Below are 14507 nucleotides of genomic sequence, written 5' to 3' on the forward strand. Positions count from 1 at the left end.
AGTTTTGGCTTTGAGGTTGATGGGGCATGCTTGATAGTCATATGGTATCCCTTGAGCTGCTGGATACTGCAAGTTGCTCCTTTTCTATCACAAATTAGAGTTCTCCCCTGTTCTTTTGTATTGCAAGTCATTTTTATTAAATGGTATTAGTTTTATTGTACGTTAATTTAAATTTCTTCGTAAGCTGCTTAGTTACTCTGCGATGTGAGGGATCTCAAGAAATAATAAAAACTTGGAAACTTGAAGGTTCACCTAGGACTGTGGTTCTTAAACCTGTCCTGGGGACCTTCAGCCAGTGGGTTTTCAAGATGTCCCTAATGAATATGCATGAGGTGGATTTGTATGCCTGTCACCTCTATTATATACAAATCTATCTCATGCATATCAATACTGCTAACAGATGTATTCAAATACAAATCTTCTCCTATTTTTTGTTTAACCACATAACATACATTTAGAAGAGAAAAACTAATACATATATGCACACATTAATGTATTAATCAACCTTACTTTTTTCATAAATATACCACCCTCTGACTTGTAACAAACACCTATTTCAACAGACAACCCAAGCACATGCCCTTGTTGCCCCGAAAACCTGGATAATCAGTTCTCACATTGTCCAGATTTTATTTTAAATGTCCTTGCCAAACTGGAGCTTCATGGATTAAACTCCTGCTTTCATGATAAGATTTTGTTCTCTTGAACAACTGACAAAGTGTTCAAGCCAGCCAGTTATTCAAGAAAGAATAATATCTTATCATGAAAGCAGTTTAATCTATGAAGCACTAGTTTGGCAAGAACATTGTTTAACTGATTATCCAGGTTTTCGGGGCAACAAGGGCATTTGCCTGGGTTGTCTGTGAAATAGGTGTTTGTTATAAGTCAGAGGGTGGTATATTCAATATATTTATAATATTTATGAAAAAAAGTAAGGTTGATTAATAATTTATTAATGTTATATGCATATTCATTAGGGACATCTTGAAAACTCAACTGGCTGGGGGTCCCCCAGGACAGATTCAAGTACCACTGACCTACAGCATCAGATCCTTGGGACAGCCCTGCAGCATTTCACCAGACCTAGCTGGCGATTTTGGGTTTTGTTTTTAGCAGTGGTATCAGAATTCTAGGTACTGCCAATATTCAATACCCAGTTAAATCAGGGCAACAAACTAACTGCCATAAGCTTGTCTGGATAGTTACACCTGCAGTTAGAACTGGTGGTTCTTGAATTTCAGTGCCTGTCAGTTTTTGACATGATCACCAAAGCAGATACAGTTGGGGGTGCTGCTGCTTTACTGATCGCAATAAGATATTCTTTGAGAGGCCAGGGCACTTGTATCTTACTAGAAGGCCCCATGCAAGTTCTAGCATCAAGTAGCAATAACAGTGCTCTTCTTGCTGCCAAGTATATCGTTAATGCTAGCAGAAGCCCTGTTAAAAAAATGAGAAGCCCCTTCCACCAACATATTTCAAACTTTCTGGAAATCCAAAAAATTAAGCCATACAAGTGTTAAAGGCTGTTTAACTTTTTATTAAGTCTACAGAAGAATTTAAATTGCAGCAATGCATCAATATACAGTAGATCTTACTTCACTAGTCCCCATAACTTCAGACAAAAAAAAAATTGTTTCCCTATTTTATTATAAAACAATCATTAAGTACCAAAAATATTCATTACCACCCCCAAAGTTTTAAAAGTCTGTAATCTGCTTCTTTCTTCCCTAGTCATTTTGTACTTGAGAACAGTACCTACTGCCCTGGAAAAAAATAGCAGGAATGAAAATTTAGCTTCTAAAGTACAAAAAGAGGGTGCATCAACTTATTAATTGTTGAAATTAAGAGTAAGAAAATAACTGTAGTGCATCTTTATGCCATCTACACCACTGTCCTGTGACACTCGACATGCGCTTCAAATTCCTTTTGCGTAGTTAGAACTGCAGGATGTTCCTCCGAAGGTCAATTTGTGGCCAATAAACTGACTTCTGTATAAGCAGATGCTATATAAAGCAATAGTTTGAAGCTTACATGAAGGTGAAGCTGTCTACTAGACTAAGTGCTCTGAAAAGCTCCAACTTGATAGAATCAATATCTTGAGACCAAATTTTGTATCTACAAGAACAGTTGTAACTTTAGCTTCCTAAGCTTTCAGTATAGCACTATGCACCAGCATGTGTTAAACACATTTAGATGATTAACCCTTATCATATCCCAAAAATCAAAAATCGATCATGTTTGCAGGCTGGCACAGAGAGAGAGAGAAAAAAAAGTAGTCTTATACATACGAGTAGAGCTTTACAGTGAACTGGAGACTTGGGAGTATTCGATACAATTTCTTTCTAAAACATTTCATCTAGTCCTCACTACTCAGCTTTCTGCCTCCCTGTCAAGTATTCCTTTATTTATTCTTGGATAAAATTTAACTTCAGCATGGTAGTGAGCAAAATTGTTTCAAGATCAAATGTTTACATTGTCTAGTATGCCTTGTCGCTCATTAAATTGTTGATGAGACTGGTGGTTCATGCTTCAAGATCTATTCAGATTATGCACAGTGAGGGGGTGGGGGGGGGGAGGGGGGAAATAGTACTAACATTTACTGAGACTGTTTTGAGCCTTTGGCATCTTTCCTCCTTGATAAAAAAAAAGTTAGTGTTAATTTCAATTAAAGATATCCCCACCACTGATATACCTCCTTGTCATCATTTCCTGTTTCTAATGATCGATTGCTGCACTCTTCCCAGCGTTTGATTTTTCCATTCTCCACCATAACAAACTTCCATACCACTCTGGTGTCTGCTGGCAATGAAATAGAATCAGACCAGAATCCATCTTTGTCACATTTAAGTGGAATGTATGTTTCCCAGACACCAAGGTTCTTGTGGTCTCCAGTGACCGCAATCAACTGTACATCAGAGTCTGTGATATAATGAACTTTGAAGGTCACATAGACATTCTGGGGCATTGGCGAGACAGCAGCTACTTGTTTGATTTTCACATCACCCTCTGAGCTCTTGACTTCTGTTTCAACCAGCCCAGACTTGACCACTTCCTCACTGATAAGATTTGTGCTGTGTTGCTCCAATTCTTCATTCACCTTGCATGCAAGTGAATCACAGGCACTGTCTACAGCTGTATGGTGATTAACTTCCTGTTTCCAAAGATCAGCTAGCTTTATGCCTAATGGCTGACTTAAATGACCATTTTCTTCTTGACTGAGAGGGCAAGTTAACTGGTTCTTTATATTCTCCTTGGCAATACCCTGCCCCTTTCCCTCAGTTACTTCAGATGTGTGAATTCCAAGACTTCCAGGCCTTGAAGATTTAGAGCTAACAAGCTCTGCAACTGTATGTTGACAAGTTTCATCCAATATGCCATGTACATAGTTAACCTCTTCCATGACAGGAATGTTCTGTAAGTTCTCGGAGGCCCTCTCTTCCAGTATCTGTTCCTTTGATTCATACACAGGCACCTGGTCTTCCAGACAATATCCTAAGAATAAGAAAAAAATAATGGTCAATTTAAGAACAGCTGAAGACAACTGCAAAGACTAGTTGAAAAGCTACAAACAAATGAAACTGAACAGTAATTCGATTTAGGCTCAGGACTTTTCAGTAATAGTTCAGTTAATTGTGGATGCTGTAAGTTGACCCTGGAGACATTGGGCTAGACCAGTGTCTCAAACTTTTGAGCCGGGGCACACTAAACCTAGTGTCCCCAGCTGGAGACACTTAGAAGTGCGCTGGTGTCACTGTGATGACATCACACGCATGCATGATAGCCCTTCAAACAGGCCTTGAGCCGAGAGAAGGGTCGGCAGAAAGAAGAGGTGCCAGCATCGGGAGATTGCTTACAGGTTGTGCCTCTTTGCGAGAGGCATATCCTGTAAACAGTCATTTGGCACCTCTCCTCTTTCCCAGTGCACTGCAGTACACCTGAAATCTCAGGAGGCACACTAGTGTACTGTGGGACAGTTTGCAATATACTGGTCTAGACAATATCTTTACAGGAAAAAGTAGACTTGACTGGCTTCTGTGTTGAGTCTGATCCTACCATCTTCCCTTGAAGGTCAGTGACCTTCTCTATATTCTGTTCTTAGAAAGAAGACCAAGCCAGAAATGCTGCAGATGCTCTGCAGCCTCCAATTTTTATATTCTTCACAATAGCCTTTCCAAGTATGCCAGGCTTATTGAATTGGCTAAAGTTATTTCGGGTCCTAACAATATCAAATTGGATACAGACGTTAAGGTGTTAGTTGGGTTTTAGTTAGTTTGACATGGCTTAGCAAAGCGTTACTGCAGATTTTTTTTTATTTAAGTGGTCCGTTAAACTTATGTACACACTTGTTCCTGTGTTTAATAGCTAAAAGTAGACCTGGATGATATTGTGGAAACTAAGTTTTTGCAGTCTTCAATCAGTAGGCATATGGCTATTTTAGGTCATTTTGTGATTTCACTCGATTCATCTTGAGCCATCTACATCTGATGCAGTGGCACAGAAGGACCATCTTAAAAAGTTTCAAGCAGGAGTCACCTAGGCAAACACTACCCCCCCTCCCCCCTCTACGCCATCTAGCAATGGTAATGGCCTGAAGTACCTGTGCTGGTGAAAAAGTCACCCTCCAATATAGTGGCAGACGCTCAAAACACTTTACAGTTGAACCTGCTCCTTCATTCTCCTAATCCCCTCTTTCAGTTCCCTCATCTTTTCCACATGCAACAAAAACAGCAGAAATGGCCTGTAGAATGGGGACTAAGATGCTCTTTATTCAAAGGACCCAACACAGCCTATGTTTCAGCAAAAAAACCTACCGTCGTAGGTCTAGAATGGCCTTACAAAGAAATAAGTGAAAATTCAACAAAATGATATAAAGCCAATATAAATCAAGAAAATACTGTATATTAAACCATAAATATAGTTTGATTCCCTTGTGATCATAATTAAAATCCATATTTTTTTTATGGATATGGATTTTTTAATGTGTATATTTAAAATCCATTAAAAATATAATTTTTCTTTATATACACCACAATACACCAAAAAGTTTAATGCAGTTAACAAGTCTAAAAACTTATCAGTGAAATACATTAAAAAAAACAAAAAAAAAAACAAACACCATTCAAGATTCATTCACAATTGACTATACAAATGGCATTTAATTTACACCTAAATTGCATTTACAGAACCAACAACTGGACGCAACTCCTGACTCAACTGAGCTGCTTGGAAAGAAGTTTTCAGCATAAGCTCAATACCTTGGAGAGGGAACAAACGAGATTACTTCTCAAATTGCAAGTAGCACTTTCCCTCTGTACAAGGCTGTAAAAGCAAGACATTTCTTGATCATACTTTGGCATTTCAGGTAGCTTCCTACGACGAAGAATTTCAATCGTTGTTGCTTACTCAGCTGAAAACTTATCTTTTTTCAAAATACTTGGTTAAATAATTTATTCTGTTCTTAATGATATTGTTCTTTGTTTATAGTCTTTTGTAAACCAGATTGAACTTATGGTTATGCGGTTAATAAGCACAATGTTATGTTATGTAGCAACAGCAAAATCAAATGCATCCCATCATAAATTTGATAATAGGCCATATAAGACCTTATCAGCAACAAAAAAAACACCAAAATTTAAACAATGAACGTGCCTCAATTGGATGCCAATGAAACTGTCTATAAAAGATGACAAATTATCAAACTTTAAACAAAAAATAAGGCTAACAGCTAAATTCTGAACAGACAACTATAATGCTTCTGAGGACATGTAAGTAATCCCAAGATGCCAAGTATCAATGATTGAGAGAATTTGAAACAAAAAGGGTATCAAAATAAGACCAGATTATAATATCCAAAATGCAGCAAGTCCCTTTTGTACAATATCAACTTGAGCTTCCACTGTTAAATTTCTGATCTAACGTCACTCCTCAGATATTAATAGTGGTATTTAATATGAAGAATTTAATTGTAATACTATCTTCATTTAAACTGAAAAAAAAAAAAAAAAAGATTAAAATTGAACCCCGAGGAACCCCCCCCCCAAAAAAAAAAAAACTAACCCCCTTTTACAAAGGTGTGCTATGCTTTTTAGCGTGCAATAGTATGCGCTAAACGCTAATGCGTGGATGTTATTTTATGGATGTGTTAGTGGTTAGTGCACATGTTGATTTAGTGTGTGCTAAAATACTTAGCGCACCTTTATAAGAGAGGGCCTAAAAGCCATCATCCATTTTTCAACCACATTAATTAAGTCAGCAATATGTTTAATTTCTTTAGATGTAGTGTAGGGACTGGAAGGAGGACAGTAATATTGTCTGCAGAACTATAACACTCCACACTATCGATGCCAATTCCTTAAAGAACTCTAGTAGATATTAAATAGAAGAGGCGACAATGGGGAGCCCTGAGGAACCCTGTTATTTAGTGGTCCATGCAGAGAGTTTTGGCATTTTGACAAACCAGATAGGAGTGACTTTTTTAAAAAACAAAAAACCCTAAATGCTCATTGCATCTAAACAGGATAAAAGAATGGCATCAACTCAATCAAAAGCACTGCTAAGATCAAATAAGTGCTCCTTGTCCCCTACTAAATAACTGTCATTTAACAATGCAATAACTGCTGAAGAGCGAAATCTTGATTGAGATCATGTAATACTAAATACTGTAAATCAAAGAGTAATATTTAGATACATCAACATTTCAGATCATATGTGCTTATAACCAAATTAAGTCTCCACTGAAATAAAGAACTATAAATACATGTATTTTAAACCAGTGGTTCCCAACTCTCTCTCCTGGAGGACCACCAGGCCAATCGTGTTTTCAGGATAGCCCTAATGAATATGAATGAGAGACAGGCAAGCAAATCTGCTCCATGCATATTCATTAGGGCTATCCTGAAAACACGATTGGCCTGGTGGTCCTCCAGGACAGGGTTGGGAACCACTGTTCTAAACCATATGTACCTACATAAATTGTCAGGCCATTGTTTTGCACAACTTCCCTTTCTTTGTGCTTTGACTTCCATCATCTTGCTCCACTCAATCCCCCTTGCCTTCTCTGAAGGCTTGCTACTAAGCACTGCCTCAAGACCAGGGCTTCCCCAAATGGGGCCATTGACTTGGATTAACCTTCCACAGATGGCTTCTTGCTGGGGGGGGGGGGGGGGTTTAGAAGTCCAGATGTTGCAACTGCATGAAGTTGTGTCATGGCATATTTTCCGCAGCCATGTTCTAGAGTAGAACTTTCTTCCAATACTGCATGGCTCAACTGATTTAAGCCACTACCTGTCCTAATAACTTACCTTCGCACTATCTAAAAAGTGCGAACAAGTTGCCCCAGATTACCTCCACCCCCCTCTTTTACAAAGCCACAATAGCATACCATGTGGCAAACACTCCAACACCCATTAAATCCCTTTGGGTGTCACCACCATTAACACAGCGAAGAAAATGCCCAACTAGCCTGTAGTTAATGTTGAGAAACAAAACCAAAAAAAGAAAGCTGCAGAACTGATACTTGATGCAGGAGCTTTATTTGAAAATCAATAAAATATCAAAAGTGGTCCACCTGTAGCCTAAAGAAACGAGGATCCAAAACAAAATATTTCCGAGAACTAGATCTGTAGCTCTGTTCAGGCAATTCATAGTCTGCAAAACAGGTTTCTTGGTCTTTCAAGTCTCACCCAGTTGCAACATCTGGATGAGCTTCCATTTAACAGTGGAACAGTTGAAATTTCACAGCTAGCTGTTTCAACTGCAGTACACTGAACCATCAGCCTGACATATTAAGTCATTTTGTTCAACTCTTGAATTCTCTTTACTTACCTAACTGAAGGCCCCATGAGTCAACATTTAGCACAGTAATCAGCTAAAATATGTCAAAATCTGGCTATGACCTGTACAAAAGAGTTTGCCTAATTTCATTCAGTTTTCAGTTTCTGATCGATTCGTTGAGTGCTTGAACTTTTGCCCACAATTGAAGTTTTGTAAGAAGCCTCAGATGGTGTTTGAGATCTGCATATATTAATACCTTACTGAAAGTTACTTTCCTGGCAATTCCAGAGCCAGAATAGCTGACTTATTAGGGCAGTGAGCCAAGTACAAGGGAAGTCAGGACTCAAAGCCAACTGCTGCCCCATGTGACCTTAAATCATTTCACAGTATTACATCAGGAGCAAAGGTGGTACTAGATTTAGGTGCATTTTGAGATCAGGCTCATCAGGGGATCTCAAACTTGTCCTGGGGGAAACCCCAGTCAGGTTTTCAGACCTCCACAAGGACTATACATGAGATTGCTTCTTTGGCATTCAAATCATATCTCCTGCATAGCTTGAAAGCTTGACTGGCTGGTGTCCTCTCAGGAGGAGTTTAGGGATCAGTGGGGCACATTATATGCAACCCAATCTAATGGAGGTTAACCATTCCCACATCACAGGACAGGGTAATACCTTCTGAACCCCCTTAGATAAGCCAGGGAAATTTTATATGAGACACCTACTTTCCTGTACAGAATACCAGCCTAACCAGGCACACAAGAACATAATAGCCTTACTGGGTCAGACCAATAGTCTTCACGGAGGCCAATCAAGTCCCCTGGCAAAAGACCAAATAGTAGCAGCATTCCATGCCCCAAATCCAGGGCAAGCAGTGGCTTCCCTCATGTCTGTCTCAACATTTAGGCATGAGTACCTCAGCTCCAGAGCTGCTAAATGCTTCAGATACAGCCTTGCCCCCATCCCCCTTATTAATACAACCACGTAATACAATACAATACAGTACTTGTATTCAGACATTAAACATCTCAGCTCTATGCAATTACAATTTTAATATAGTGAACAAGAAACATCCAGAATTACATAAAAACCAAAAGCCTTATATTTAAGTGCTATTCTGTAAACAGCATTTTGGCAATTACATGCACATCTTTACAATGGCATATGAAATGTTAGGGAGAGGAGATAAGTGGAAGCTGCAGATGGACAAACTGGATGGGTCATTTGGCCTTTAACTACCATCACGTTTCTATATTTCTGTGTTTCTATTTGTGCATGGCTGCCAATGGCGGCGTGCGTAAAGTTTAAATGTGCCTGCTTCTGCTTCAAAGCACTACACGGACTTGCCCCTAAATACATAACTGACCTTTTCTTCTTCTCAGCCAACAGACACAAGAGAAGCTCACATTCCAACTTCGTTTCCCCCCCAGTTCGAGGTTGTAAACTGAAAAAAACACCATGAACACCTTCTCTCACACCAAGCAGCATCATGGGGTAAAGACCTAGAACAATTGCTTTCACCCACTACTTATGAGGAATTTAGGAAACGTCTGAAAACACACCTGTTCCTAAAGTATCTAGACAACTGATCCTCTCTTCTCTCTCCCCTCTATAGCGATTAACTTGTCCTTTTGATCTCTCTCTCTCTCTTCAACAATGAATTTCCTGTCCTATTAATTCTCTTTCTTCCTCCCCTCTTAAAGTCAATTCAATTTGTTACCTTTGCTTAATCTTCTGTAAACCGCATAGAACTTCACGGTATTGCGGTATATAAGCTGTTATTATTATTACATAATATTAACATCTATGCACTAGATTTTCTCCATAGATAAATTTGCCTCTAATGCCACTATGAAAGGAACACAAATTCTCAGGTCTGAAAGATGAGCAGTTAAAAGGCCTTATATCAGACTATTGCTCACTTTAGTGAGGTACAGAATGGCAGAGCAAGAGGGTTTAATGTTGTGCCAGCCCTCTAACATGCATTCAAGCCACTTCTCCTGTGCTGAAGTTGCAAAGTCATACAGTTGATTGTGGAGTCGGGTAAAGTTAAAGCAGGGCGTGTCCTACTGAGCTTTCCCATCTGCTATTGCTACCAGCACTTTCCCCCAATCATCAGAAAGGTACGGTAATTTGAAAATGCATTCGGTAAGGATGTGCATATGAAGTTGAAACAGATTAGCTCAACCAAATACACTGCAGTAGCTGACCAGCTTCCATTTCCTATTGTACAGTAGAATAGTTATGGCTTCCTATCTTTGGACTGTGTATCAGCAAGCAAAACTCCTAATCTTCCTCCCAATGGAAATGAGGAGTTAATCCTAATAGTAGCACACCTCTCCAATGCAGCATTCTAGAACTGCCCCCTGCTATCCCAAGTGTGGGTGGGGGGGACCCCCTGGCTTACTGCAAAACTTTTTGCATTAATGCACATGAGACATCCTGTGTGTATTTGCCAAAAGCACACACAAAGTAAAACCTAGACTTTAGCTTAAAAACTTGGCCTCCCCATCCCATCCACTTGGGTCTTAAGAAAGGGGGATAGGACTCGATATACCACCTTTCTGTGGTTAAAAAAAGCAGTTTTCTACCCTTTTCTTGAAACAGGGAGTAATCCAGTTGCTACTGTCTCACCTAAGAACTTAAGAATAGCCTTACTGATCAGACCAATGGTCCATCAAGCCCAGTAGCCCATTCTCATGGTTGCCAAAATCCAAGGAGTAGCAATATTCCATGCTACTGCTACAGGGCAAGTAATGGCTTCCCCCATGTCTCTCACAATAACAGACTATGGACTTTTTCTCCAGTAACTTGTCCAAACCTTCCTTAAAACCAGCTAAGCTATCCGCTCTTACCTGTGCCATTTCAGAATATAGCGTTAGTGGGATAATGTGACTAGGATTTCTCCTACCCTCCTTTTGACTAAGGATGGGGTACTTTTGTTTCACAACAGGAGCAACTTATTTTCAATAGAGAAAAAATGAAAACCACCATGTTCCTCTCCCCCCCCCCCCCCCCACTCAAAAGCAAGTGCTTCATGTACATTGAAGAGATAACTGCTGTATTTTTTTCCCAATTCAGTGTTCCTTCCCAAAATTTTGGATTAAAGGATGAGTGCATGTCCCATTACATTACCCCCTAAAACAGTGGCCTCAAACTCGCAGCCCACCAGATACTATTTTGAGGCTCTCGGCATGTTTATCATAATCACAAAAGTAAAATAAAACAGTTTCTTGATCATATGTCTAACTATAAATGACATTATTATTATTACTAGTGTTTTAGCCCGTTATATTTGTTACAGTAATGGGTGCTAGAATAGCCCCACCTATACCCTGACTCTGACCCCACCCATGCCCCGCCTCTATATTTAAGCAGCATAAATTTGTTCTACTCTTTGGGACCTGTGGTCTGTCTCGGTATGATAACTCTTATGCTTCTCTGGCTTACTTCCTTTTGTCTCATCCCATCCCTGTACACCATGTCCTCCCTATCTCTCCTCTTTCCCTCCATCCCTGTGTACCATCTCCTCCCTCTCTTTACCCCTCCTATAGTCTGGTATCTTTATCCTCTTTCCCAGTCTGGCATCTCTCTCCCCTCTTTCTCTTCCCTCCCTTTTTGTTCTGGCATCTGTCTTTCCCTTCCCCTCCCCCTGCCTTATTCTTGAACCTCTTCCCCCCTCCTTCCTTTCCCTTGTCTGACATCTCTCTATTCTCTCTGTCCCCCACCCCCACCCCCTTTCCCATCCAGTAGTCTTAATATCCCCTTGCCTTCCTCTTATGGTCTCGTATCTCTATCTGCCCCTTCCCTTTCTTCCCTAGCAGGTCTGGTCCTTTACTTTACTTTTCTCCCCATCCCTGAGGTCCAGCATCTCTTACCCTCACCATGCTATTCCTCCCCATCCCTCACTGCTTGCTCACCAATCTCCTTGTGGTGCTGCTCTAACTCTTTGGTCGTAGGCAGCATGAGTGAAGAAAACACGCTGCCTCTGGTGACCTGGAAGCTTTCTCTTTGCTACTGTTTTCTGCCTATTTGGGGGCAGGAAGCAGTAGCAGAGGAAAAGCTTCTGGGTCACCGAAGGCAGTTTGGTTACTTCACTCATGCTGCCTAAGGCTGAAGAGTTAAAGCAGCAGCACTGCGAGAACGGTGAGCAAGCACCGGATTTTGTGAGGGGGGTTGGCAGTAGGGAACTCCAGATAAGTGCTTTGGCCTTGCAGTGGGGTGGGTGGGCAGGAGACCTTTGCCTGCAGCCGAAGCGGCTAACACCTTCATCTCGGCTGTACCGCACAGAAGCAGCACCCGACCCTCCGCCTGGCCCTGTTTGCTGTTCCAAGCTCAGGGCAGTTGTAGGCGCGCATGCACGGCTTAGGGTTTTATTATAGAGATTAAGACTTAGCCAAAAGGAAATATTTATAAACTATACACAGTTTTACCTCGAGCAAAATTGTCATTTCTTTAATAAGACATTAACTATTTTTTTCTGAGGCCCTCTAAGTACCTACAAATCCAAAATGTGGCTCTACAAAGGGTTTGAGTTTGAGACCACTGCCCTAAAAGTTTAGTGGTTTATAGTTGTTTTAAGGGAGACAAGTAGGATACAACACTTCCACTGAAAAAGCTAGTACCAAGTAGCTTAACAGCCTCAAGGACTCTGGCCTTTACTACAGCAGTTCTTGCTGGAATTCATAGCTTCAGATTCTCATTCCTACCATGAGGGCCAGCCCCTGAAACGCAGATCAGGACATACAAGGCACAGAGGGAGCTTTGAGGTTAGACAGCAAGGTCATGACACAGCCTTTAACCGAGAAGGGGCAATTTTCACTAGAGAGCATGGATACTAATGCAGTTTATCAAATTTAGCAACCCCAATTGTTGTTAGCTAGTGTGTACAGGAAGTTTGCCATGTACCTTTTATATTAGTATTCAAACTAATTTGTTTTGAACTGGTGTATGGGAGGCAGATCATGATTTGGTATAAGAATAATGAACCCACCTCAACTATGTTTTATATGCTGACTTTACCAACACTAGCTCCATGGATCAAAGCTGGCTGGCACTTATTAGTTTCAGGATTTCAGTGTTAGAAAGCAACCCTGAGAGTTAGCAAGGCTTTTAATCACTGCAAGATAAGCAGCTTACAGGTTTAAAAGGCAGTGCCAACGTTTTCAGCAATAACGGAACCATGTAATCAGTAGCTTTGTCGAGATTTAGAGTTCAAGTTTAAAGAGCTAAATTGGTTTTTGAGAACTTTTCTCCGGCCCATCCACAGCTACTTCCTATATTTCAAATGTCATGAAGATTACCATAAGGATCCAGGAAATAAAATGACGCATTGAGATATCCGGGTTTCTCCAAGCCGGATGTCCCAATCCGTCCAACTTTGGAGCCATATGGTCACCCTATGCTATAGGGTCTATGGTGTTAGCTAGAAGAAACACACACAAGGTAGTGTACAAGGAAGTGGTTTTGTATCAGAGCACAACCATTTTTTTATTTTTTCGAATAAATAGACGAGAGCTTATTAAGAGCCAGAAGCTTCGGTGCCACCATACAAGCAACAGGGACAGGTTGAGGTCATTGGCACAACCCGGTTTAGGCATGAGCCTGGGTCATGGTATGCAGAAAACTATTCTTCTTAGGAGACGCTGCGCCAACCAGGGAGCTGAAGACGCCCCAAACGCTAAGCGGCAAAGCCGGAGCCCCGATGTTAGTCCCTGGCCTCCCCCAGTTCACAGTTTAGCCTCAAGGGGCGCTAGTTCCGTTTTACGCCATCTCAAAAGACAGATGCCGGGTTTAGTCTTTTTATGAGGGCTGTGGTCGCCTCGATAAAGCCTTTTTAGGCGAAACGTGTTGGCTTGATATCCCGTTATTGCGACCACTAAGCTAAGTACCGATTAATTACTACCAATTTAGAGTATAAAGCATTAATTAAAAGTTGAACGTATACATATTAAACACAAAAGGAGTGGACACATAAAGCCATGGACTGTGAAAGCAATCGAGTTCATGGTGGTGTTGCCGAGGACTATTAGTTAAAAGACGCTGTTAAAGGTTTAGTTCGGCTGCGTAAAAAGCTGTCACGGGAGAGACGATGCGACGGCCCCCCTTCAGGGCATATGGGAGAAGCTTGAGTTGCTAGCACTAGACCAGCGCAGCGGCAGCAGCAGCAGACGACCTGCAGGGGGCGCTGCTGCTCCTCCTCCCCCACCCGCGGCCGGAACCTCCGTCTACCTGATGCCGTCTCTTCCTCGCCAGCCCGCGGCTCACACGCCTCCTGCTCCCGCTCCTCCTCCTCCTCCGCCGGCGGCTTTTCCCCGGCACCGCCGTACCAGATCCAGGCGAAGATGGCAGCCAAGAGCCCCAGCACCAGGGCGGACCACATGCTGCCCAGCGCGGTGACCAAGGAGCCCCGAGCCCCCGGGGGCTCCCCGGCCCCACCAGCACCCCCCGCTGCCGCCACGGCCACCATCACGTTACCAAAAGGCACCAGCGACCAATTGCGCAGCTCCCAGTCGCCTCTTATAGCCCGAACTGAGCGCCCTGCCCCCCCCCCTCCCACCTGACCAGACGCTGACAGGTCATCGCACACAGCTAACCCTTTCCTGGTTTCCAGTTTGCTTTGGTGGAGCTGTCATCTAATCCGGCACTTCTCTCTGGTTTGTGTCGTGACAAGGGACCAGGTCAGAAGGACGGTGGCGCCAAGGGTGGCCCATCCCAAAGCTGGAGATTTACCAC

At 41.8% G+C, this 14507-nt stretch overlaps 1 protein-coding gene across 1 annotated transcript; it reads right to left on the minus strand.

Annotated features, from left to right (window-relative positions):
• Positions 1-1516: 1516 nt before the first annotated feature.
• STBD1 (starch binding domain 1) lies at positions 1517-14274 on the minus strand. The gene is made up of 2 exons (XM_033914383.1): positions 14004-14274; positions 1517-3492 (listed from the first exon to the last, which is right to left on the minus strand). Exons 1-2 carry the CDS (start codon positions 14239-14241, stop codon positions 2666-2668), a joined length of 1065 nt encoding a protein of 354 aa, XP_033770274.1. The 5' UTR covers positions 14242-14274; the 3' UTR covers positions 1517-2665.
• Between the last annotated feature and the right edge of the window lie 233 nt (positions 14275-14507).

Source organism: Geotrypetes seraphini, chromosome 1, assembly GCF_902459505.1.
Source record: "Geotrypetes seraphini chromosome 1, aGeoSer1.1, whole genome shotgun sequence".
Lineage (NCBI taxonomy): Eukaryota > Metazoa > Chordata > Amphibia > Gymnophiona > Dermophiidae > Geotrypetes > Geotrypetes seraphini.

Bases quoted from the DNA above. Each gene is read 5' to 3' on its own strand.
- STBD1 (XM_033914383.1), bottom strand. From the start codon at position 14,241: ATGGTGGCCGTGGCGGCAGCGGGGGGTGCTGGTGGGGCCGGGGAGCCC. The intron at 3,493-14,003 runs GTAGACGGAGGT...TCTTATTCTTAG, and splicing joins CGAGGAAGAGACGGCATCAG to GATATTGTCTGGAAGACCAG.